The 27,347-nt window shown below is 44.2% G+C and overlaps 1 protein-coding gene across 4 annotated transcripts; it reads left to right on the plus strand.

The window, feature by feature from the left end:
• The first annotated feature begins 1,197 nt into the window (after positions 1 to 1,197).
• Positions 1,198 to 25,503, plus strand: smg5 (SMG5 nonsense mediated mRNA decay factor). 4 transcript variants are annotated; one of them, XM_064350932.1, is made up of 22 exons: positions 1,198 to 1,623; positions 5,063 to 5,161; positions 5,775 to 5,898; positions 6,478 to 6,634; positions 7,335 to 7,424; positions 8,204 to 8,293; positions 8,846 to 8,924; positions 9,375 to 9,500; positions 13,741 to 13,809; positions 14,219 to 14,430; positions 15,008 to 15,145; positions 15,544 to 16,356; positions 16,946 to 17,115; positions 17,862 to 17,937; positions 19,207 to 19,382; positions 20,054 to 20,212; positions 20,921 to 20,980; positions 21,727 to 21,886; positions 22,828 to 22,918; positions 23,307 to 23,381; positions 23,481 to 23,619; positions 24,231 to 25,503. In XM_064350932.1, exons 1-22 carry the CDS (start codon positions 1,559 to 1,561, stop codon positions 24,312 to 24,314), a joined length of 3,252 nt encoding a protein of 1,083 aa, XP_064207002.1. In that variant the 5' UTR covers positions 1,198 to 1,558; the 3' UTR covers positions 24,315 to 25,503. The 4 variants fall into 4 exon arrangements, with proteins under 4 accessions (XP_064207002.1, XP_064207009.1, XP_064207018.1 ...); XM_064350939.1 differs by lacking the exon at positions 1,198 to 1,623 and adding an exon at positions 1,924 to 1,944; XM_064350948.1 differs by lacking the exon at positions 1,198 to 1,623 and adding an exon at positions 2,587 to 2,605.
• Positions 25,504 to 27,347: the final 1,844 nt, after the last annotated feature.

Raw genomic sequence — 27,347 nt, forward strand, 5'->3', positions numbered from 1 at the left:
GCTCCAGTGTAAAATTAATAAATTATATAAACAGATTAATTTATTGTGTATCATGATCAACACATAAACACAGAACACAAATAGATCTATTGATATTATATAAACAAATGTTTGTTTTTCTATCCATCATGAACACAATCACATTTGACTCACTTGGGGCAAGATAACACCCATGTCTGTCTTTATTTACTCCATCGTTGTTTACATTTCAATTGTGATTTGTCTTTGCTAACAGATTAAAGTCCTTGGGCAAAACATTTTAAATAGTAGGCTATCGTATAAAACTTGCTGCAATTCAATGTTAGATAATGAGTCAGTAAGCATAAGATGATTCTGCCTTATTAGTTAGGGAAGTATCCTTTAAATAATTTTGTAGTTGAGACAAATAAAAAAAATGTCCTGACAAAAAAATAGTGACATTCCACCAGCTCAAAATCATTTTGAAAATGGATATTGTGGTAAATGAATGGCCAAAACATGTGCTGACTTCCAGGACACGATAGACACTGCTACCCTATGTTTCAGTCTTCCCTCAAATACATTATTTCAGAAGATTGTTATTTAGATTCTGAGGGCACCGGTAAGAGAGGAATTATGTAGACATGATGACTCGTATTTCAGTTTGTCAGTCTTTATGTAAAACTATATGCAATCTCATGTTATGATAAAGTTTAATGTATCCAGGTAGACTATTTCAGCTTAGGGGTGTAACAATACAACTCGATCACGATACGATAGCGACACTCTGAACAATGATACAATTTATAACAATACGATAGGATTAATCACAATATTATTTGCTGATATGTGAATGCGACCTTGCGATCACTCAAGCGATAATTTAAATGACAAACAGTATAACTTTCGAACTGTATTAATAACCTAAGTGCAAACCTCTATCTACCTAAATAAAAGCTTGCCATGCAAACAGACTGCAACTACAGTGTATCGTTTTTAGAAACATTCCTAGTGTGAACATAGACTGTACCAAGTCATGAATTATCAACCGCTATCAAATATTTCATTGATTAAATCATGGGAACTGAGACTGTTTTACCTTCCTCTAAGAACCTCACGTACCGCCAGAGCTAAGTAGTTCTTCTGAATCCGTGTTGAAATTTTCACTTCTCTTAGCTCTTAACGCAGCATCTGGCAACCCTCAACATTATCCCGCGATTATGTCTAAAGTGTAACGGCAATTCTCGCGATATTCGCGCGGTCCATGTCTGAGCAATAATGGCCGCCCTCCGAATGATAGCTGGAACGGGTAGTAACAGAACGTTCAAACTGGGACGTGAAAGCTGACCGATAATCAAGAAAAATATCCTGGCACTCCCTCCCCTACCCGGTTACTGAACGGATGGGAAGAGGGGGTCAACCCCAAGCAACGTAAAGAATCTAAACACAGACAAGTTAGGCGGACAAGTGAAAGGCTGCACAGCATAACGTTAGCATAGCAAGCAAGAGGAACGCAGACAGGCACGGTTTGTCAAAGGGTCTAAATACAGTGGACGTCGGGAGCTTAGGGACGGACGATATCCTTGGTGCTGCAGCTAGTATGAGTGGACCTGGGCAGGACAGCGAACCGGAGGCAAAAGTACTTCACATCAAGCGACTGTACAGGTAACTTAGCTTGCTTGCCAAGGCCGGTGCAAAGAATGCGTCCGCGCAAACCAGTGGAATTAGCTGTAATGCTAGTGTTCTAGCTGGTCGACGTAAACATTAGCTATCTACCGTCGCTGTGTACGGTAGACATAGCTAGCTTGCTACCACTGTCTTGAATATAGACAGCCGGTTAGCTAGCTTGCTACACCTCAAATGTCCAGGTGACGGCACAGCGTCAACGCTTGCTGACACCCATAGAATTTAGTTCGCTAGATGCTGATGTTAGCTAGCTAACTAACGTTACCTACCAAGCTGGCAGGCTTCCTTAGCCAAATGCGGGTAAGTTAGCAACCTAGCTATCTCAAATACTTGGAGTGTGATTTGAATAACTGCGTTATGCAGCACTATATAGCTAGCTAGCTTTGGAATTAAATGTTCCATAATTCGTAGATACGATAGAAACGTCTTTTAAAATACCATTCGCTATCTTATTAATATCGAGTTAGAATCTAGCTAACGACAACTGCAAAGCCAGGTATGCAAGTGCGATAGCTACAGGGGCAGGGCTGTACGTAGTAGCCATTTAACTTTACACTGCAAACAGAATTTATCTAAAAAGATTGTGTCAACACACCATAACACGCAGTTTTTTTGGGCGGATAACTGTTCGTTGGCAAGTTACCTCGTGCCGGCTAAATGTGGCTGCAGACAACCGGTAATGTAACATTGAATGCCATGGCACGCTTAGTGCTACCAAGCTAATAAAGGATGGTTTATTTCCTCGTTAGCTGACTGGTTTGTTAACTAGCTAACTGCTAGCAAGGTGTTCATTGACTGCTTGTAATCAAGCTAACTAACCTAATTGTTAGCTTAGTTAACCAGCAACTACCTAGTGATGCTTGTTTGCTAAGTTGGCTAGCTGCGTAATGAAATTGATATGGCGTGCAATATATTAGGTGTACTGCAAGCCTTGGTAGTGACATTGCAGTTCGTTTAGAAGGTATGACTTAGCTAAGTATCTAGTTAGCTATGCACAAGCGAGTTTGCTACTATAGAACCTGACACAATTAATCTGCATAGTTGGCTAAGATAATTGAATTTGTTGTAAGTGAAAAGGATTTCATTTTTATATTTAGTCTTTGTATCCACTGAAATGGATGCATTTAAATAATATTGTTACGGCACTTCACTGTGGATGCCATGCTGGAATTGAAATGCAGGATTCTGTTTTTAAGTTATAACCACTACACTAGTTCAGTGGTCTCCGACCCTGGTCCTGGAGAGCTACAGGGTCTGCTGGTTTTTGTTATCACCTTAAAATGAGCACCCAATTGAGACCCAAGACACCAGGTGAGTTGAGTTAACTGTGTGATCAACTGCTATAATTGATTCATGAAGTTCAGAGTCACTATGAAAACCAGCAGACTCTGTAGCTCTCCAGGACCAGGGTTGGAGACCACTGCCTTAGTTCCTATCCCTTATTCCTGACACTTGAGCTACGCTAACCCTGAGTGAAATCTGATTCTAGCAACAGATCATTTGTTTATAACTTTATGGATGCTAGTGTGATATTGCCTAAGTTCTAGCTCTTGAAGCTGTTGTGATTACATGCTGGTTAGGAAGGGTTTTGCTAGTGAGTATTTAGGCTAAAAACGGCAGGTTCCATTGCCACTGTCTTACTTCATATTCAGTTTGGCCAGTGTTAACATGGTAATTGCCATTTAACCTCGCCTTTGTTCTTGCAGCTCTTATGGTCTTTATGTATCTTGCCATTGTGGCTGCCTAAGATTCTCTGAATTATATTTTCATTTTATTTTATTAAAGAAGCTTGTTACACAATCGTAAGTACTGCAAGATGGTCATATTGGGCAGAAGTCTTTAGTTAAAACAAAAACGTACAAACACAAATGTGATGTGCTGAGTAGCCCCCACTGTGATTCATATTGGCTGGGGTTTTCCATGAAAAATGCTCTTTATTTACTTTGAGATTATTTACTTTGAGAGGTTTCCAGATGAGGGGTAGTGACAGGCGTCCAATTCCTGATGTCCCTTGAAAATGCTCAGGGCAAAGAGGAGGAATGCAGTTAGTCACACAGATCTGTTGCTAGTGTAGAAGATAATCTGTCATTAATGTATCTGTCCAAGTAATGCACTTATCCAAACTAACTTTATTCTTGCCTGGGTATGGCAAGGTTTCCCGTGATATGTAGTGTCACAGCTAAACCTCTGTGGTAACACTAAAAACATGGGCTACTCTTTATTGTCAGGTATCACCAGATGATGATCACCAGAAAAAAATGTTTTAAAAAATCATTTGGTTAAGCATTTGATGAAGATTCCCCTTTTCATTAACCACTCAATTTTGGAATTGAATCTACTACAAATAATAGCCTAAATAACTTTTCCTGAATAGTGACATGCTTCTACATCACTGACACACACAACATTGATTAGTCTGGTATCAGCTCATAAGCAAGTGGTTTACTCTTTAATCATTAAGGAGGATGGGCAGCCGACTGGACTTCCTTGTAGATGTGTCTTTTGCCAAATCTCAGGCTGGAATACGAGGGATTTCTTCTTTGTTGGGAATTGTTATTTATGAAAATAGTTTGTCTTTCTGGGAAATACGTTTTGGTGTCCACAGAGTTGAGGTACTGGTACAGTCAGTCCCCATCTTCCGACGGCGTTTTTGGTGATTGGTCCACTACTCAACCTTGAACCATTTAATGGCCAATCAGGTTTTATATTCTCATGAACACTGAATGATTGCTTCAGATAAATAATTTCCCCGGGCCTTGATTTTAGCCTGAGACTGTGAAGAGCAGTGATTTTTTTATTTAACTGTCCCACCGCTGCGGTCCGGCCTCCTCTTTCATTGCCGCCTCCACCCTGCCCACTTCTGTCGCTGCCTACTGCTGCCCATCATCTGGGCCACCACCTTAGGATTGTCACCTAGCTGCCACTAAGTTGATCAACATGACCACTGATTGACTGTGTTGGTCATTTAAACCTACAGCCTGAGCCGACCAGAGGAGGATGGGTTCCCCCCTTAAGTCTGGTTCCTGCTAAGGTTTCTTCTTATCTGTTACCAGGGAGTTTGTCCTTGCCACTGTTACCTTAGGCATGCTCCTGTGGGGGGTTTAAGGCCAGGGTTGTCTGTGAAGTGTATTGTTACAATTGTTTGTGAAATGCGCTACTTAATTAATTTTTATTTTATTTATTTATTTATTTTTACTTTTTCAAAATTTCACCTCTTTTGGTAATTTGGCTTTATTTGGCTCTGTCAAGTTTTATCAGTGTCTTTCAAAAAATTCTCAAGTATTCATACATGTTGCCTGGTAACCGTGACACATTTGATGTAACATTAATTATGTCTTATTATTACTGTAGCCCAACCACACAAATGTTCTGTATGCAATGCAGTTAATATAAAATATTCCTTTGTCCCATGACTTAGGGCTGTAGTGGAGTCTGTTCACAAGCTGGATGTCATCATCAGCAACAAGTCGTCATACAGGGAGGTGTTCAAGCCAGAGAATATCAGCCTGCGTAACAAGTAAGCACCCCTACCCTAGCAATAAATATATTCAATGTTTCAACTTTATGTCTCGGGATAAAGGGTTAATACATTACATTTATAGTAATGATGCGGTGTTGTGTTGCAGTTAAGGCTAAGTTAGGCTGAAATTAATTTGTGTCAGAGTTGTCAAGTGCTACCTATGTTATTCTGATAGGCTTGTGGTGTCGTTTTTATACTACAGAAGCCCTGAGTTGTTTACCTTTCCTGTTTTTGTTTCTGTAAATATTTCTCTATGAATCTTTGAAGACAGTTTGTATGAAAAGTACCACGCATGTCAATTATGTATCGCTTGCATCAACAGCATGACGTGCTAACAGCCCTGCACTGCTGTAGCCCTTTGAAATGGCTTGTGTGATGCATTTTCCTTTTAATGGCCTTCTTCAAGTACAGAGTGCCAAGTTAATGTTTTGTCTTTCATTACAAATCGATAAATAAAGCAGTACCTGCTTTCATATGAATATTGTTGGTGCCAATCCAAAAGACGGATGAATTGTTAGTGCAATGATTCATTGTAACTTGAGTCCCAGGCTGTCCCATTTGACCTCTCTCACTCTCCACCACCCCCACCCCCCCCACCCCCACCCCCCAGGCTACGAGAGCTCTGTGTGAAGCTGATGTTCCTTCACCCGGTGGACTATGGCCGCAAAGCCGAGGAGCTTCTGTGGAGGAAGGTGTATTATGAGGTCATCCAGATGATTAAGACCAACAAGAAGGTAGTGCACCATCTCATCTACATGACTCTGAAGGATGACTCTGGCCTCGTTCTTGCATAGGCTGTCTGTCATTATTCAAATCACTGGTGCTCTTTTGCGTACTTAGCTTAAAGCCCTTTGTGTTTGCCATACAGCTGTTTTTCTTATGCGGGGTTTGAGAGGTAGCTCTAAAATTATGTAGATTAGTCTCATAGAGAATTAACCAATGCCAGGCAGTGAACCCCTCAAAAGAGTCTGTAAAAATAACTCAGCATTTATCCAGAGCATTGGGGGGAAAACATTAGATTGACTGATCTCAGTTATATTTGTTTTGAGGCATGCTGTGAGTTTCAACAGTTCTCTTCCTTGGGTCCTTGAGTGCTTTTTATTTATATTAGTTACAAGTGACTATCTTTAAGTCCCTGTCTGCTGAAGTTGTGTTGACTTAACTGCTCTTGGCAGCCTGGAATTGTGCTTCTCTATTATTGTGAAGGAATTAACAATTACCTTTCTCCTGATCCCTGTCTTTCAACCCCTCACACTTCAATGTCTGTGTACCTTCCTCTTTCGCTACCTTCCTCTTCCTCTTTCTTTTTGTAGCACATTCACAGTCGCAGCGCTCTGGAGTGTGCCTACAGGACTCACCTGATTGCGGGCGTGGGCTTCTACCAGCACCTGCTGCTCTACATCCAGTCCCACTATCAGCTAGAGCTGCAGGACTGCATTGACTGGACACATGTCACTGACCCCCTCATAGGTGAGACGTGTAGTCAAAGCTCAGTCCTCCAAACTTTGCCCCCCAGTTTTCCCACAGTCCTTTATTTCCATCGGAAATCCTTGTGGATTACAGAGAATGCCTCGATTAAGCTGTAGGTTTGTAGATTAGCATTAGGTCTGGCGTGCTATTAGCAGTAACTACATCATGGTTGTCGCTAATCACTCACTAGGTTTTGAGCTGTTTTTGTAGTCTTGAGATTGCGCTTCTGAACAAGAAAGAGGAAATGAGAGTTTTTGATCAAGGTGTTGGTGAATTTCTATTGAAGCGCTCTTCAGTCTGGACCCTGCCAGTGTTGACTGTGCCTGGGAGTCAGAACTGACCTTAGGAGGGAAATTTTTGGTCAGTAGAGTAACTCCTGCCTCACTACTCACTAGCAGCTAGCCAGCTGTGTAAACTGTGCAGTCGCCTGGTGCAGTGTCTCTGGCTGCTAGCGGATTGCAGGGTGGAAAAAGCAGTGGGCTGGATGCGCATTTCTCCAGAAATGCATGCTGGGCAACTATCCTGCCCAAATCGACAGGGCATGCAGCAGCAGTGAGGCTATTGAATGCAGCCGTGGAAAAGGAAAGAAAAACCCAACCATATTACTGTAGAACCTTCAATTGCAATTTTAATACGTTTTTAGTTTAGTTTTTGTTTTGTTTTGTCTGAATGTATGCTCAACACTTTTTTGTCCCCGCAGGTCGTAAGAAGCCGGTGTCGGCCACTGCCAAAGAGATGGAATGGGCCCAGATGGCTTGCCACCGCTGCCTGGTTTACCTGGGTGACCTTGGTAAAGCAGCACCCCCCTGCGTACACACCCGCTCATGTTGTGTAGGAAGTCACAGTGTAGATTCCCAGGTTCCCATAAGCAGGTATCCTTGCGGAAAATAAATTTGCATAGACAAGGAGTATTAATAAGTGGATGTCTTCTGTGGGTTAACTACCTGGACAGTCAGTAGAACTCCCTGGCCTACATGAAAAGTTTGTGTTTTCCCAGGGGACTTCAGCCTTAATTAATGAAGGAAAATGGGTTCAGTGTGTGAAAGTGAGTCAGTGGCCAGGAGAATGAGTTAGCCATAGCATCACCCTTTGAGTGAGAGTTTTACTTGGCTGTGTTTTTCTTTGCCTCTTTGAGCACTAGTGACTCCACTGTTCGATTGGGGCACCGGCAGTTTGCTTGTGTCAGCTGCCCCTGCTGCGCAGCCCTGCGCTGATCAGTTTGCGGATTGTAGAGTGAAAAGAGTTCATCAGCTTGCAGTCTGCATTTCAGAGAGTACAGTCAGGAGTTTGGGCCCTCCTGAACCGACAGGGTTTTACAGGAAGGGCATGGGGCAATTCTACAATTGCAATAGGACATTAGGCTTGTCTCCAACAAGAAATTGTTCCACAAAAGAAAAAAGAAAAAAACATTTTATTTTCCATTTCTTTTCCTTTGGCTTTAGGATTTGCTTTGGTTAAACGTGGCAGGGCATATATTAGATGCTTGATTGACGGAGTGTCTCGTGGGAAAAGACGTCTGGTCTTTGGGATCAGGCGGTTGATGGGATGTTGTTTTGATGTGTTCCGCAGCGCGGTACCAGAATGAGCTGGCGGGCGTGGAGGCGGAGCAGCTGGCGGAACGCTTCTACCACCAGGCCCTGTCCGTCACCCCGCACGTCGGTGAGTGACCGCGCCGACCCTCTGCCAGAGCCCCTCCTTCGGGTCCGAGTCTCCTAGGCAACACAGCTCAATTCGCGTCTGAGAGAGGGTCCAGGTAGATTGTATCGCGTTGTAAATCCAGTTCAGTTCATGTTTTTACATACTGCCGTTAGTCCTTCCACTCGAATACAAGCCTTCACATACAAAAACGACTCTTCATTTCAGACAGGTTTGACAGACCTTGTGTGAGTGCATGTGTCCAGCATATTTCCCATATCTTGCTTAGTATAATTCTGAATTCTGCATTTTGATTTGTCTAGTACAATCCAGTCATTTGCATCCATTAAATGTAATTGAACAGATGCATTGAATTATAAATTCATCATCTTGGCCATCTGACAAGTGCGTACAACCCACAAATCACCAATAATTTACTGCGTTATGCAGCTATTTAAATTTCTTCAGTCAGTGGACTCATGAGGTCCGCGAACAGCAGGTTTGCAGGTTTGCTGCTGGCAGGATCAGCGAGCCATACTGATCACAGACCTCGGTGTCGGGTGTTCTGTGTTGCAGGAATGCCTTTTAACCAGCTGGGGACGCTAGCGGGGAGCAAGTTCTACAACGTGGAAGCTACCTACTACTACCTGCGCTGGTGAGACCTGCTGCAATCACAGCAGCCACCGCACAGCACAAACACTGTTCATGCTCACATTCGCCTCAGGGTGTCACTGTGAACACAGTGTGCAGATAGAACTGGTCATTGCTTTTTGTGTAGTGAAAGGTAGGTAGCGAAAGGTAATGATCATCAGTGAATGAATTCCATGCTCTGCTCCAGGAAATTATTTGTTCTAACTCAGTATGGCAATTGTGCTGTTTATTTGTGGTAGTTACTAGAGTAGGTCAGAACAGTGACTTAAATGTTATCCTAGATGAAACTGCATTTATGCACTGTTTAGATTTCGTGGATAGTAGTATCCCACTGCATTTGCAGAATGATTTTTGCTTTGTGTGTGTGTGTTTCTTTGTGTATGCGTGTTCGCACGTGTGTGTGCTTGTGTGCTGTGTGTGTGTGTGTGTGTGTGTGTGTGTGTGTGTGTGACAGCATACAGTCGGAGACGCCGTTTGAGGGAGCCTACGGGAACCTGAAGCGGCTGTTTGACAAAGCAGCCAAGATGTACCACCAAGTGAAGAAGCAGGAGATCAAGAAGCTTTCCCCCTCAAGGCAGAGGTGCGCTGTTCAAAGCACTGTTCAAACTGGAGTCCCGCTCCTGCACTTCATAACTGCAGGGCATTGTCATCGTGTGATTGGTTGGAATGTGATAGAACAGCGAGTGGCGGTTAATGTACATATTGTTCTGAAGTGCTCTGCAGAGTTCTGTGGATTTTTAAAATAGGAACATGACCATAGCCAGTAGTATGTAGGAGGGAGCTGAACAGTAGTGTTGGATCTTGGGACCTGGGAATCATGGGATTCCCAGGATTATTTTCAGTCCCGTCTCCCGAGAAAATTAGCATGCGAGCTCAGGATTTTTATTTTCCTGGAAATGGAAGAAGTGTTTGCAGTACATAGTAAACAAATAAACAGACACAATATGTTTTTTAAAATGCTTGTGAAATTTCCTCTAATGCGGACATTTAAATGGCCGTGCATTAGTTATCCATAGATTTTGGGATAAAATATGCCGGTTATTTTAAAAGAATTGATATATTTTTTAGTTCCATGTGATCTCATGAAAAAATGCAAACATGCCTACAGTGTGTCATCAGCGTTGACAGAATAAGTTACAGAATAAGCCATTCATAGAGGCAGCACAGTTAGCATGCTGCCCAAAGATATTCTACTGCTATAACTATAGAGCGATTGTTTTTGTTTTGTTATTGTTTTTTTTTTCCGTTTCGTTTTCGTTTCATTATCTAGCCTCTATTTGCATAGCAAGCATGCCAAATGTCTGTGCCCTCGTTGGATGCACAAACAGAGAAAATGAAGTCCAGGGTAATGTTGATATGTTGAGTATGATGGTTATTTGAACTATTTTCAGCCCCTTTACAATCACTTTGACTATGCTGCCGTAGGTTATTGGAATATGCGATGAGGAAAATTTTTCTTAACAGACAGGATAATGATGATGTGCCATTTAATAATTACAATTTTATGACTGACACACTTCATTTTAACTCCATTTTACAGGTGAAGTGTGCTTTAAGTTTCTGGAATAGGCTACACATGCCTATTTATTATCTGCGGTTTTATTATTGAGATTAGGTTGAGCGGACTTAGTTTCACAATACTTTTTTATTTTTTCCAAGAGTATTTGCCTTCTGATAGGCCTATTGTTTTGTGGAGATAAAGATCCTGTCAGAAAATTTGTTTGATCTCTAACTGTTCTTGTTACAGAGATCATTATTTAGCATCTATTTGATGACAATAATGTGTCTAAAAGAGGTTTCCTGTTTGTACCGGAATCTGAGGGTTCCCAGGAGGGAGTGAAAAATTAGAGAATTGAAAATGGTCCATATTCGGGGAAAATTTCCAAGCCAACTGAACAGTGATTGGTTCTAATCGCTGCAGCTACTTTTCAGGCCTTCTTAACCTTGAGTGCCCCCAGTGGGAAAATAACGTTATTGCAGGAGTCAATCATACCCCCTTTCTACCAACGCGAACCTCGTTCTGGTTCTGGGCTGGTGCTAGTGCTGTTTCGCAGTTGGTTCAACTTGCGAACCTTCTAAGAACCGGTTTGCTTTTTCACGGGCTAGACAGCCACGTCATTATGTCACAGTATACGTCTCCGCTTTCCCAGCAACATCGTTACCTATTAAAATGTATGTCCTGTAAAAATACAGATAATAAACTGTCTAAATGTAAAAAACCAACTTCATACATATACATGTAGTTATATTATTACAGCCTTATTTACTATATCGACTTTAAGACAAGCAACACACTCAGAATTATCTCATTGCGACCCATTAAATCCAATGGCGCAGACGTTTCTTCGTAATTTCAAACTGCTTTCCTATCGGCTATTTTGCATCCTGCAACTCGGGTTACAATAGTGAATATGTACGGATTCCTAGACGTGCTGATAGCGAACACCCTTTCTCATATTAACCTCAAATACGCAAGACAGGACACTTAAACAGTATGCTAGCAAATTTATGTCAAGTTCCATTCATTTATATGGGGTGGTCGATACACGTCCCCTTAGCAACCAAAAGCTAACGATGGACCACCTCTGACTTATTTGCCGGCACAGAAAAAAATTGCAAAAGTACTGAAAAAATAACCACTGGAGCATAACAAGGACATTTTTTCCTACGTAACTAGGGACAGGTTGTTACTGATATTTTGCCTATTTCATACATAGTTGCAAATCAGTTTACGTTTTCCTGTCTGTTGAACGAAGGTGGTCGATAATAGGTGCTCTCACTCTACCTGGCGGTCACCTAACTGTTCGTGGTTGGCCCGGCTCAACGCTCATACATACATACATCAGCATTAGCAAACCTCTTATCCAGAGTGCTTACATTTTCTAGCACTACATGTCCAATAGTGGATATCTTGAGCAATGCAGGTTAATACTTATCAGGGTCACGCGTGTTTACCCGGGAATCAAACTGCGACTTTGGTTACAAGACAGTTCCTACCTGTCCAAACCCGTCCCTCGAAATGCCTTGCTGGAAAAGGGGTATCAGTGGTGCGTAGGCTCAATTCTGTGTTAATCTGACGCTTTCAGTGTCTTTAGAGGGATAATTTGTCCTGTTAAAAATACACTTTCTATGCTCACATCCTAGTAATTACTTCAGTAAGCCCAGTTAATGATTTTATTGACTATGTTTGCATTCACACTGCTATTTAAATGTTGCATATAGAAGTAGTAGAATAGTATTTAGACTATGACATCAGTAATGTAAATGCCCAATTCCCAAAAATTACAATATCCTGATTATGTGTAATGGACATGGGATGTGCCCATATTATATAGAATTTTAAGTCATGTAAAACACCTTATTTGGAATAAGCCTCCTACCAGTAAACATATGCTTACATTTATCTGTTCTATTTAGAATCGGTGAATTCGCTCCATTCTGTCAAGGGATTCCAAATGATGTTTAAGCACGTAGACATCTCTCATTAGAATAATATATGCAGTACTTATTAAAGACACATACCATGTGATATGTTAATGCACTTTTGCAGTATTTCCAATGTGAAAAAACACACTAATGAGACCTCAAATACAAAGAATCTCTGTTTTATCGTATTTGAAACATTCGTTTGAAGATTACCTTTGTAACGATTTAATTCCGAAAGAGTGGGTGAAATCAGTGGGGTCCTAATCACTGAAAGTGTGGAGACTGAAAAGTGAAAAGTGTTCAAGCACAAAGCAAATGGCAGTTAGCCAGAAATGCATTACAAGGAAAGTTACTCATGGAACGACTTTAGCATGTTTTCAACAACTTTGACTTAAAAGCAAACTGGCGGTAACTAACCCCAACATACATAGGGGCTCAATCTGAATTAGTCTCAATGCCACTGGGGTGAAGGGCACCGATAGTTAAAGGGCTGTTTTCTACCATTACACCCCGAAGGGAGCTATAGTTCCATACCCATACCCATACCTTTTTTCCCTATCAAATCTTCCCAGCCGTATTCAGTATATGGTAACATACTGGATCGGTGCCAGTAGTAATGCAGTCCTCGTACTGCTGTGTGTCGCTCAGGCTCATATAGTTTAAAATGTCGCGCAGGAGTGGGAATGGCTCGGCTAAAGGGACACGTTACGAACAGTAGCAGGAAGCAGCTGAATAATAACCTTCTGTGTCACATGTGAGTTTCCCACGGTAGTGGAAAGTCCTGAGACAGAGATTGTCATAAAACCCCCTGGATGATGGCCAGACTTGAGCATTTAAGAATTTCCCACCGACCAGCTATTTAAAAGTGATGTGTTTTTTTTCCTGAATTATTGCTTTGGTTGTTTATGGTTTTCTTGCTAAATTTGGAACTGATTGCTTTTACAAAGTATATTTGTCATATACTTGTGTTTTCACTGCGTTCCGCCGCTCGTCTGTTTTGACCGTGCATTTTGCACACACTTTGCATCTCACTGGAAAGTCACCCGCCATTCCGGTTTCACGGATGGAAATGGGCCTTGAGCTGCAAAGGTTTGCTTCAGCCTAGGTTTGTGCATCCGGCATATATTTCATATATTTATGCTGATCTGTGATTTTATGTCAGACAAGGAGACCCAATTTATGTGATGGGTCAGTGTACAATTTAAACGGTCAGTTCTGTAATGTTCACATATGGGATTGCACGATCAGATGTTTGAAAGGCTAGGTAGAGTTATGTTTTCTAATGTACAACGTGTGGGGAAGAAAACTGATTTGTGTTTCGTGGATACATTGAATTGCATGTGGCAGTTTTTTGCTTTCATGCAATCACATTGCATTTCCTGCTTTTCACACAGGTCTAAAGACATCAAGCGACTTTTGGTGAGCTTCATGTACCTGCAGAGTCTGTTACAGCCCAAGAACAGGTACACGGTACACTTGGAGATCATAAAAAAATAGTGCTGACTTAAATATTAATAATGATTCTACAGACTGAAGACAATTAAGTTTGAGTTAAACATTCAAAGATGGAGCCTATTTAAGCTGAATTACCACCTGCCCACGATATAATGCTAGTCTCAATTAACAATATGGGCCCCATGCTCATTAACTTATTTCTTAAAGTACATTTTCAGAAGCTTCTTTTTTATTTTAAAATGTAAGGTAAACGTGGGTAAAACTAAGTGAGCATTTTTAGGATGGCATGGGATAGGATGCACAAACTATCCATATAGCTGTATTATATAGATGGAACTGCATTGCTTCTTATATCCAGTTAGGGATTAGCCCTTGGATTGTTCTGGAAGCTGATCTGTGTGATCCCTCTGGCTGCAGCGTGCTGGAAACAGAGCTGACGTCTTTGTGCCAGTCGGTGCTGGAGGACTTTAACCTGGTGCTCTTTTACCTGGCCACGCCCGCGCACGGCAGCACATCGGCCGGCGAGGAAGAGGAGGAGCACGACACCGGCTGCTCCTTCCTACCTGACACCCTGGTCTTCAAGATGGTGGTCACCTGCCTCATGGTGGTCCACAGCCTCAAGAGGGGAGGTCAGTGACAGAGCAAGAGAGAGAGTGTGGTGGTCGCAGAAGGGAAGAGGATGAGAGATTCATTTTAATATTTGCTCATTGATATCTTTTCATAGAAATCTAATTTTGTCTTGTGTGTAATCGTATCTTCCTCTTGGCCTGCAAAGACCGTAAGTGTTTTTGTCCATCTGGGATAAGTGCATATTAAGTTCTAAGTTAGACCTGACCTGATGTTTAAAGAGAGCCTCACTCAATGTAAAGGGCACAGCTTACGGGAGGAAATACCCCAGTGCTCACAGGCACTAGATGCACTGACTGCACAGCGTGGCCCACAGTGTCGGCACTGCTGCTCCCAGGGGATGTTTGGTATTTTCACCACTTCAGAAGACGCCTCAAAAACATAACATTTTCCGTTCTCTTCCAGTCAAGAGCTTTTCATTTGTGTTTTTTTTTTCATATTTTTGCTGTTTAGCACACCAAAATGAACCGTTCTAATGAGTACATTTGATTTAGATCAAGAAGTAGTGTGTTGAACAGTGTGTCGTCTAATATTTCTCAGTGCGTTTCTCTGCTGTAAGACGTACGATCCTCATTTCAGGTTCGAAGCAGTACAGCGCATCTATTGCCTTCACACTGGCCCTGTTCTCCCACCTGGTCAACCACGTCAACATCCGCCTGCAGGCGGAGCTGGAGGACGGAGAAAGCGAGGTGCCGCCTCTGCACACGGACAACCCAGGTGAGGGGGCCGAGGTCGGCCGGGAGACTGGACGTCCGTGGACCCCATTCCCTATTTCACCTGGAATTTAGGGAGATGCAGTAAACAGTCTGAATCTGAGTAAAGCGCTGAGTCACAGACTGTTTCCACTGCTCTTGTTCCCTTGTTCAGACATAAGATGGGAGCAAATGAGTGGTTCCATCTGGTTCATCAGTACTTGATGTAATTGGTCTGCCAAAAACGGTATTTGCGACAGCTGGTTCCCTGAACCAGTGTGCAGGCGATTTTGTAAGGAAGTATGTGCACCCTGAATTACTGCTTACTGAATGAGTGACACATCTTTGATGAATGCTGGGAACTCTTTGAAAATGATGGGTTGAGGTTTCGCATGTTGAGCTGTTCTGTGCTGCTCCTTTCAGATGACCCGGACACGAGAGAGACCGCAGGGCCCGGGCCCTTAGAGGAGGAGGGCCTTCCAAACGGCACCGGGGGCGAGGAGGAGGAGGAAGAGGAGGACGAAGGGGAGGGGGTGGGCAGGACGAAGGGCGGGCTGCAGCTGGAGGAGGAGAAGCAGAAGCAGAAGAAGAAGTACTCGCGCCTCTCCATGCTCCGCCGCCGCCGCTGCGTCCGCAAGGAGGACGAGAGCGACCTGAGCGAGGGCTTCCAGAGCGACGAGGACGAGGAGGAGGACGAGAGGGCCCAGGCCGACAGCCCGGGGGCCGCGGGGCCCCCCGCCGCCGGCCCCGCCCTGGGCAAGGAGGCCAAGCGCGACCGGCTGCCCGTGGAGGGGGGCTGGGAGAGCGGGTCCGAGGAGGAGGAGGGTGGGACGGCCTTCGACGTGGAGACGGACTCCGACATGAACAGCCAGGAGTCCCGCTCTGACCTGGAGGACATAGAGGACTCGGAGAGCCCGCCCCGAGACCCCCAGCAGCAGCAGCAGCAGCAGCAGCCACAGCAGCCCCCCAGGGAGGAGCGCTCCACGCCCCCCGCCACCAACGGGCCCCTCCTGCCCAGCGACCCCAGCATCAGCAGTAACCTGCAGGCCATGTCCTCCCAGCTCTTCCAGGCCAAGCGCTGCTTCCGCCTGGCCCCCACCTTCAGCAACGTACTGCTCCGCCCCCAGCAGGCCTGCAGCCCCACCCCCGACTCCGCCCCCCCACAGGAGACCTCGTTACCCGGGGAGACGGCCCGCACTATTAGCCCCAACACAGCCAATGGAACAAACGAGAATGGTAAACCTTCTCTCTTACCATTTGTCACAGCTACCCTAACATTGATAATCATTGTACTAATTGTTATTTTACAAGTATATAATATGTGTAGGCTAAGTATAGTTGAAGCAGAGCTACACCCAAAAAATGTTATATGATGTACCCTCGCCTTCGATAAATCTTATGAAACTAAAGGAGAGTGCCGTGAATAAGAGAAGGTAGTGGCAGGAGGGCCTCAAATTTGGAGAGGTTTATTTTTGAAGGCATTATTGTAGTTTGTACTTGGGTGGGGGGAATGTAGGAGAGAGCTCCACCACACACAGCAATCATATCAAGTGCTTTCAGCTGGTGAAAAATCCTAACATCTGCTTCCAGCTATTTCAACAACATTTGCGAAGAATTGTTGATTTATACTGTTGAAGGCACTTGCTGCTGTAACCAATGCAAAAACCTCAAAAAAACCCTCAGAGTTATATTGTAACAGCTGGTTACCTAAATAAGTATGCAAGTGTGTGCAGCTTTGTTTATTGAATTAATGAAGCAGAGTATGTGAATATTGGCGGTGGTTTGTGTTTGAATTTTTTTTATCCCGGCCTTGTCTTTGAAACAGAGGGAGAGTCAGACTCTGAGGGCAGCGAGCACAGTAACCAATCATGCCACAGTGAGAAGACCCTCTCCGAGAGACTGGAGATTCTGACCAATCAGGGCCTCATCCAGGTTGTCAAAGTCTTTGTGGATTGGCTCAGAACAAACACTGACATCATTGTCATGTGTGCACAGGTAAGTTTCTGTTAACGAAAGAACACACAGGTGGCACATGAAGCTTAAAAAAAAAATGCATGCATATGCATGGATTGGTAGGCTTGTGGTAGGATTTTGGTTTTGTTTTGACCACTTTATTTTGGGGGCATGGTGAGCAGTTACTCTATTTGCTCTTGATTTATAGCTTGCTTTGTCAGGTCTTGTTGGATTCTGAAAATGGCTGTACAGAGGGCTGCTTTGAACCAGTGGTATTTTCAGTTTTGTAACTGGGGCACATTGTAGTGCAGAGGCTAGTGCACTGAAAAAATGGGTATACATTTAAATTCCTCAGATGCACATTAGTCTTGACTGTTTTGATCGATTGTTAGACCTGTGGACCCTGTTCGTGGTTGTTCCTTGAGAAGCAAGACAGTATTTCCCAGCTCCATAAACCCTCAGCAGTCTCATTTCAGTAACTGTGAAAAAACACAATCATGATGAGATATGTAAAGCAAAGCTGCAGAGGAGCCAATTTATATAACACACTCATTTTTCTATTCATTAGCATGTACACGCATATCCACACTCATGCAATTGTGCGCGCACCCACACGCACACACACTCAGACATGCGGGCACGCACACACACACAGGCACACGCGCACAGACACATACGCGTACAGACACACATGCACACACACGCACACACAGATGCATAAGGAGACTCGGTGGATTCTTGTGGCCTAATTCAGAGACCTCTGATATTGACTCTTTTCTCTCATATAGAGTTCTCAGAGCCTGTGGAACAGACTGTCCGTGCTGCTCAACCTTCTGCCCGACGGCAACAAGATGCTGGAAGCAGGTGAGATGTGGAGGTGAATGGAGAGAGTGACAGGAATTGACAGAATGAGATGCGGAAGCCCACAGTCTCATCATGTGCCCATATCTACAGTTTCTCAAAGGGTGGAAATGGTTGTTTCTCTTGCGGTATATCTCCTGAGAACTCTCAGGTCTTTACGGCTGTGGGATGACCAGCAAGGCCCCACCATGCGCTGGCAGGCTGTAGTTGTGGTGCACACTGACCTTGATTGAGCAGATGCTCCTGGTTGGTTTTGCTGGTGAATTTTATCGCTCTTTCAGTGTCAGCGTGCACAGCAGTTCTCTGAGATAAAGGCCATTTCTCAGCTGTAGCGTTATTATCAGTGCATCGCACTTCACCTTTATCTGCTGCCGCTGTCTAATTGAAATACAGTAGTGAATGACAGTTTCTGCAGGGAAGAGGCAGGTGTTCACTTTGAGCGCTGATAAATATTTTATGGTATGATAGAATGGGCTATTAATGGCCCTGTTGTAGTCATCTAGTCATGCAGTTTCCCTGGCCCGGCCCTGGGGACACGCTGTGTAGGCTGGCCTCTCTTCCAGCTGTTGCGCATTCATTTGGTTTGACTAAGCTGCCGTTTGGAACCGGTTTAGATTACACATCACGGCAGTCATGTGAACGCCTTTAAGCCGTTAAAGGAGTGTCAGAGATGTGTTTGTATTTGTATTTGTTTATAATGCACTTAAAGGTGTTTATTTGAGATGCTTTTAAAAATTTCAACTGGACTTAATTGGTTGATCAGTTAATCAGTCATAGGCCTTTAAAGCTTTCATTGAACACAACAGCTCATCGTAATTAAATTGAAACTAATTTAATTAGTGTCAAAAAATGGCCAGAAACAGAAAATGTGAAAACTTTCACGGGCATAGCAAGCACACGGCACGTGTTTTTCACAAAGAACAGAGAACATGTCCGCCACTCTTAGAGGAAGGCTATTTCTCCTTGGGGGGCTCCCACTGAGGCCACCAGGCAGCCATGTTATGTTGTTGAAAGGCAGTCTGAGGCCGTCTGTCTGAGGCTGTGTATCTGAGTCCCTGTGTCTGAGGTTGTGTGTTTGAGACCCCGTGTCTGAGGCTGTGTGTTTGAGACCATGTGTCTGAGGTTGTGTGTTTGAGACCCCGTGTCTGAGGCTGTGTGTTTGAGACCATGTGTCTGAGGCTGTTTGTCTGAGGTCGTATCTGAAGCCACGTGTCTGAGACCGTGTGTCTGAGGTCGTGTCTGAGACCGTGTCTCTGCCAAATTGCGTCTCAGAGCTGGGGCTGAACCCAGAGGTTACGGAGCTCCTGCAGGAGTGCGAGCGCCCCGGACTCACCCAAACCCTGCTGCTGCCCGAGGACCTGGCGCTGCGCCACCTGCCCGCCCTCAGCCTGGCACACCGCAAACTCGACTTCACACGCGAGAGACCCGCCCTCAGCCCGCTGCAGGAGGTACCGTCAGAGCAAAGCCCGCAGAAATGGCACACGGGCAGTGAGAGTGAACAGTGTGCTTCTGGTGAACTTTGTGCCTTTTCTGTTTGCTGTCGCTAATTGTAGTTGGTGAAACCATAGAGCCGTGGTGGTGCTGTTTACTACGTAGGATTTATCACATTTTTTATTTTTCGGTAAATGCTGTTCAGAAGTGTTGCAGAAAGGATTGAATAAGCCTTTGCACTGTATGTAAATACTTTAAACTGGTGTTCTGATGGTGGAGAAAGATAACCTTCTTCGAGAGCCTTAAGAGAACAATATGTTGCCGTATTTAAAGAAGTTTACATATATTTACATTATTTTTGTTATTGTGAGTTAAAGCAGCACTTTATTTTTGCATGTCTTGGCATGCCGTATTTTATAACTCTGGTCTACACGCACTTTTATAATCACAGGACAGAAACATATTTTCCATTACTGTGTGTGTTTTGGAAGTCTTTGAGCTGATGAGTGTTTTTATTCAGAAATGCATTTCATGTGGGCCCATCTCTGCGAGATTCTGTATAGGCTAATTTACTAATTTAAAATATTACAGTAATAAAGACCTTAACATAAGGGCTTTTCCCATGTATTAAATGGTCGTTCATTTGGTTTTCTCTCCTCTCTCCTCCCTTTGCCTCCCTGGCTCCCAGTGTGTAGTGCGTCTGTGCTGTATTCGCAGTTTTGGCCACTTCCTGACCAATCTCCAGGGCAACGTGCTGCACTTCAACCCGGAGGCGGGCATCTTCACCAGCATCAGCCAATCGGAGCAGGAGAACCTGGTGCAGCAAGCCAAGGCCCAGTTCCGCATGGTGAGTGACGGGCAGCAGAGGCGGACACAAAGGGCTCGCGAGCCTGCGTCTTTCCCAGAGTCTTAACAGGAAGGCCAGAAGCCAGAGCCATCATCTGTGACTCTTTATATATGGAGGGAAAGGGCAGCGTTTCAGATGTGCTGCTTTATTACGATACACTCTTCACATGGTTTATGAAACAGGCATTTCATAATTTTCCCTTGGCCTTCTCTTTACTAGTACTGCTGTTGTGTTTGGATCATGCTGTGTGACCTCCCCTCACCCATGTGATATCAGTGAGCTGCTATTGGACATGCGATTGAATAATAGTGTTTTATGATAGAGCAGGATGAGAGGGCCACTGGCATCTGGTTAAATATGTAGGTGGAGTAGGTTAGGTTTCATGCCCTTTGTTCTGCACTTGTTCTTAAACCACGGGACACGGATGATGTAATGTTACTTCAGTGCAGTTCTTACAGAGCATGTTTGTTTGAATCTTTTGTAGAACTCTTTGGTGCAAGAGTCAGATGTACAAATAGCTGCATTGTCTGTTCACTTCACACGCACCTTTTTGGGAGTACCACAGGCTCTCTGGGCCATAGAGCAGCAGTGGTGGCAGACGCCCAAGCTCTTGTGGACGGGCTCCGCTCAGTATAATGAGTGGGAGCGCTGGAGGCGTGTCCTGTGTGAGGGTGTAATGGAGTGTGTTTATTCCTTTGTGTCCCATAGGCCGAGGAGGAGGCCCGTCGCAACCGGCTGATGAGAGACATGGCCCAGCTCCGCCTACAGGTCCCTCCCCTCTCTTACTCACTGGTCTCTCTCTCTTGCTGTGTCATCCTCTCTGGGCTCTCTTACTACGAGACATTCTGTCTCTAGCAAGGTGGCGTTATGTACTTAGGATTTAAAATCAGTGTGTGTAATTAATAATTATTAGACGCTTTAAACGCAAACACTGAAGGTGATGTAACTGTGTTTGAAACAGAATTATTAGAGTAATTACACTGCACTCTCACAGGCTCAACTCTTGTTTGATGCTGTTGAGTTTCTGGCTGCCATTTGGAATGGGCAGTAGTGCTTCCGGATCTGTCAGCTGCGCATGTTACTGTTGGTACAGTTGGGGCCTTACTCATTGGTCTTGACGTTTCAGCAGCAGCACCTGCTGTCACACGCTTTTTCAAAACCTGCTAGTCTTGATTTTGCACGTCATTTGTTTTTCAGTCCAAAATTAAAACGCATTCTACTGTGGCACCTATTCCGGCTGTGTAATATCTGTAGTAATAACAAAACTACCTTAATTTGCTTTTAATTTGAATATGGGAATCATACCTTTTGGTTTGAATCCCAAAGCCTGTATTTTTGAGTAATTTCTCTTATCTGTTTCTCCATTTTCTACACACCCTTAAAAATCCATGCCACATTACATTAAACCATCTGAGTGTGAATGTAGCCCTGGAATTAGAAGGTAATTAGGTTTTGGCGATGGTCGTGCAGGGGAGAGCCGATGGAGAGCGCTGTGTGTCTGTCGCCCCCTACAGTTGGAGGTGTCCCAGCTGGAGGGCAGCCTGCAGCAGCCCAAGGCCCAGTCCTCCATGTCCCCCTACCTGGTGCCCGACACAGCCGCCCTCTGCCAGCACCTGGGCATCCTGCGCCAGCTCGCAGGGAGCGGCTGCTTCATCATCATCATCCCCCGCACAGGTGCCCTCTCCTGCCGCCAGATCTACACTTTACGTTTCTTTCCTTTACGTGTTAGGCATTTGGCACTCTCTTACCCACCACGGCTTACACTGCATACATTCTAGACTGCGTGCTGAGGAGTCCTCACACTTAAACCGTAATTCCCTCAGCACTAAATATAGCAGCAGGCCAGTCGTCTGCTCAGGTCAGCGGGGACGCTGATAGCAGGGCTCCTGGACACATTGTAGCTCTCCTCTGTCTGTCTGTGGGGGCATAGCTGCACTGTCAGTCTGTAGCAGAATTGTCTCGTAGCGTAGCAGTTTTGCAGTGGGGCGGGAATGCTGGTGCATGCGCTAGTCCACGGGTACGGCTGTGTTTTCGCCCTCGCTGAGTAGGAATCGCCAAGCGATCCAACAACATCACACCAAGCTGAGCCGTTGAGCTGAAGGTTACATGCCGACGGTGGGGGGGGGGGGGGGAAAATGCCATTGTGTTCAATGGAACACTGCCGGTTTTGTTCCTTTAAGCCCAGCAAAATCTCCCGTTGGTCTTGAAGCCCTGTTAGGAGAGCTCTTGGTTAACATGCACTGTGTCTTCTCAGCTGCAGTTAGAAGGTTGATGGAAGTACACCTTCCTGAGTAACTAACTTGTCCAAAGACCCCCACATTTTTCATTAAACTTTTCTTGCTCGGATGAGCAGCTAATCTATACTTTAGTATAACTAACATACCGCATCAGTCAGGATGTCATCACTATTCTGAGTTTGGAATGCATAGAGCGAAACATGCAAGACAAAACACTTTGACGTTTGGCCTGTTGAAAGGCAAACATTGATTGAAATGAAGTGGTTTTTTCAGTTAGAGGATTGAATTGTTCACAGCAGGGGAAATATTTTGAAATTGGACAAAACTAATTAGAGAGCAGTTCCTGGGCAGACCTAAAGGCGTTTCTCTCCCACGCAGTGATCGATGGTCTGGACGTGCTGAAGAAGGAGAACGCAGGAGCGAGGGACGGAATCCGCTTCCTGGAGTCGGAGTTCCGCAAGGGCAACAGGTGGGCCTTCCTCCACCCCCCACCCCCCTCCATCTTTCCCCGTTGTGGCCTTGTGGGTTTGCCACAGCAACATATTTTAGCGACCAGCGTTGATGCCCACAGCTATGATGGTGTGCTTTTCAGCTGTACTTGTGCTTGGACAGTATAGTGGTTTCACACAGACTCTCTCAGTCATGGTTAGGCTGCTGGCTGCTTGCATCCTTTGCATGTATAGCAAGTCTGAGTGTTTCCATGCTTCACATGAAAAAAGTGTTTACAAAACAAGGACTAACTGTCTGAAAGATATACAGCTTAAGAAATCAATTTAGCTGTCTATGTAGTTTCTATCTTTAGAAATGTTTTGGTAAAAGTAAAGATGCCGTCTGTAATGCTCCCCTCTTCCCTCCAGATACATCCGCTGTCAGAGGGAGTCTGGGCGGAGCTTTGAGAGGGACAAGCTCAAGCGGCTGGACATTGAGGCGTGGTAAGCTTGGCTAGGCTAACGGTCGGCACTGGGGCTGCATTTAGATTTGGTGTGGGTCTGTGCTGTCTGACACCTGTTCTTCCGCTGTTTCCGCTAAAGGCACCTGTACAAGATGGTGGACAGCTGCCGTCAGCTGACCGTCTCCCAGAGCAACGGCGATGAGGACACGGCGGGCATGGTCACCATCCTTACGGGACACTCCGCGGAGGACCTGTCGGCTCGCTCCCCGTCCATGAAGGTCCGTCCCTGAGTCTAGACACCTACCAAAGCGCATGGCACCCCAACCCACCTTACACTTGCATTTGATCTGGCCAGTTTGTTCAGAATGATCGAACCATTTCTCATTTGTTTCTGCTAATTCACATATCTGTTATAGTTCTGATAACTTTGCCGCATGTGCAAAATAAGAGTAACGTTAAACTATTCATGTAGTTTATGATTTATTAAGCCCACCGTCATGTTATTAATATCCTAAGGGTTTTGTTAAATACATATATTATCTGCTATATAGATGGGCAAATTCCTAGGTGGATGTGAGTCTGTGACTATATGCAATTTTTCTAATCTTGCTCTTCAGTTGGCTACCCAAGTGTATACCTCTCTATACAATGTATTTTAAAATGAAAGTGTGTCTTGGCTTTTAAGCCCTGTGCAGTTCTTGGTGGGTGAATTACCTTTCTAATATGGAAAGCACACTTGAGGACACAGGTTGTTTTACAATGTGGCCATGCCTATTTTAATCTCATAGTTTCTCTGCGTCAGGCTTTGCGTGTGGTTTTGCATGAGAGTGGATGATTCAGGAAAGCCGTTTGGAATTTGATCCACTGACTTTGTGCTCTCTCCTCACAGTCGGCAGTCCAGGCTGTGGCTGCAGCAGGCATGGAGCTGAAGAACATTCTGGAGTTCTACCGGCAGTGGAAGGAGATTGGCTGAAAGCGTGAGAGGGCGCGGTCGGCACGGCGGTCAGCTGATCACACACTCACTCCCTCTCTCTCTCCCACTATTTTGCTCTGTCTGTATCCACGTCTCCAGGAAACATAAATAAAGAAGGAACGAAAGAGGGTGGAAAAAAGTGCAACAGTAGGGGAAAGAAAAGCAAGAAATGGGCCTGGGGGTTACTAAAAAAAACGTCCGCAGATCCCTACCCCAACAGAGGAAACGATTCCAAAAGTTGGGGTGGGGGTAAGAAAGGGGGACAAAACAACCAAGTGCTCCCTGTACACGTCATAACCAGGTATATACTCTGTATGGATAAATGAGTATATACGCGCCGAGAGAGAAATTTACACAGACACACACACAAATATATATATCTAGAGAAGTGCTTTTGTATTTTTGTTTCATTCTTTTACCCTGAGTTCTTGTGGAGATGAGGGGACACAATCGGGAAGCCTGTGTTTGGTTTGCATGGCTACAGCTGGGTTGTAACAGTAACCTGACAGAAAGCAAGAGGGGGGGGAAAAAAGTCCCTGAAGAACATCTGTCCAGTGTTCAGCCCCAAAACCAACTGGGACTTGAAGCTTAAAGGGCAGAAAAGGAATCAGGTCAGTGGATGTACACTTCTTAGGAATTGTTTTCTCTCATATGTGGCTGATCTATTTTTTATTTTTTTGCTGTGTATTTTTGTGACTGGTGACAAAAGTATTGTATTGTCTGTATGGAGGGGAAGATCTACAAAGGCAGGTTGCACCCTGGCTGTTTGAATTTGATTTTATTTTTGTATGTCGTACTGTAAATTTTGCTTTTGTAAGCTGTTATAAAGAAACGGAAATTACGGGGATCGGGTCAGTGTCTTGTAACGTTCCTGAAACTCACATCATGCCTCTTTTATGAAACTATCCCCACTTCCTGCCAAGGCAAGGTCTGTGGGGGGGTGGGCCCGGATCCTTGGTCAGTCTATAGACATACATGGTCCAAGTAGACGGTAGACCCAACGAGTGGACTGCTGTAAAACTTTGGTTCTGCAGCGTCTCCACCTTTCTGAAATCCAAGCGCAGTTCACAAAATTCCCTTCCCACACATCTACCATTACTACTCCATACTTCCTGTTTCATAATGCACTGTGCAGAGGAATCCAACGTGTGTGGCCACGCATTAAACAATAAAATGTTTCGTCTACGAACCAGACTCATTTATTTTTTTGCCTGCACTAAAGGAGGACAATCACGGCAGCAGCAAGTACCCACAAAATGGTTTACAAAGAACCTACATTGCACATGAAAAAGGAAGTTATTAATGAAAGGTCTGGAAGAAAATGAAGATGATAATGCTTTTACAAATAAGAGATGTAATGTGATTAAATGCGTATCACCAGAGATATTGTATAAAGTAGGACTGTGTTATACAAGAGAGATTGTGGACTTTGCCCTGAAAGTACTGTCCGTTTGCGGTTGAACCAAAATGTCCTTCTTTGCAACTTCCTAGCACAATAGTTAAAATGGTGGTCAGATTTCCTTCAAATCAATTTTATTTGTATAGTGCTTCCACCCGGACACTTTGCAGAGGAAACGGAAAGTAATTGGGGGTGGTTAGGGTTAACCCCAAAACACCCTATTGGGTAGAAAAACACTCAGAAGGTGGTGAGAAAAAACTCTCCAATGGGAAGAAACCTCGGGAAGAACCCGGCTGTTGAGGAGAGCTCGTCCTCTGTTTGCCGCCTCAGAGAGCGGGCTTCTCCTCTAGAGCTGGGTTCCTCCTGATAGTTCTTCCAAGTTTCTCATTTGTAACCAGAAGATAATAATGGTAGTCCAGGGAATTACGATGTAGGCCAATCATAACCTGCTTTGATGTGTGAGAGAAAGTGAGTTGACGGAACAGACTGTACGTGGGGAACCGGAATGAAGAGTAAGCCAGTGAAGCTGAAAGAAAGTACGGCGCTTCGGCCCACCATGTGCCCGGCGTCACATGACCGTAGCTTTGTGTTCTCATCCTCTCAGATTTATAATGAAGCCAACGAGGGCAATGGGAGCTGAACCAGGGGGATCCTGGCAGCCAGAATGCAAGTAATTGCAGATTTTACTAGCACTGCCACTGGCAGACTGATTTGCCACAGACAGATACTGGACTCCAATTCATGTATGTTGTATGTAGTTTCTTTTATAGGTTGTGTTATAAAAAGTGATTAATGTGATCACAGCTATACATGTAATATTTGCACAGCTTTCAAGGCAATGTGTTGAACCCTTTTTTTAAATGGACTTTATTGTCTAAGCCCAGATGATATTTCTCTGCAAATGCATTTATGTGCATTTGGAGACTAACGTTTGCTTTTGGGGGCATCATTGCCATTTAGCTACAGTATATCATTGTTGCTGGATGCAACATACTGTATATTTTAGAAGTGCAGCGAGGCCCCCCAACCATCTTAGGTGCTTAAAACTGTAATAGCTCATTGAACTGAATTTCTAATCCTTAAATGTAATGCTTCCACTTCCTGGAAAGCCTATTAACTCCCCAGCCAGTGCCTCCTTTTCAGCTTAACTGAAAAATGGCATTTAGTTTTTTCCACAACTGTCTTTTTTTCACTAGGGACTGAATCTCAGTTCTTGAAATCCCCTTTGTATTTCTGCCCAAATGGTTAGCTGTCTTGAAGCGAATAGCTGTTTCTGTATTTTATACAGTTGAAAATTAGATAATCTGCCAGGAGTAATTGCTGTCTTGAAGCGAATAGCTGTTTCTGCATTTTATACAGTTGAAAATGAGATAATCTGCCAGTAGTAATTGCAATACTTGGTATCTTCAAATCTAAAATTTTAGCTGTCTCAGCTTTAAAGAGCTTTGTGCATGGTTTGTGCATTGGCTAATGTGTCACACTCTCTCGCTGGGGTCAGGGGCATAACAATTTTGACTATTGCAAAGATTTGTGCAGGAATGACTATATTTCCAAATAGGTAGTTATGCTAAAATCCAAAATAAAGACGTAGTCTTACTTTAATTGCAGAATTTTCTGAAATCTACAGAAATATT

Source organism: Anguilla rostrata, chromosome 1 (assembly GCF_018555375.3).
Source record: "Anguilla rostrata isolate EN2019 chromosome 1, ASM1855537v3, whole genome shotgun sequence".
NCBI lineage: Eukaryota > Metazoa > Chordata > Actinopteri > Anguilliformes > Anguillidae > Anguilla > Anguilla rostrata.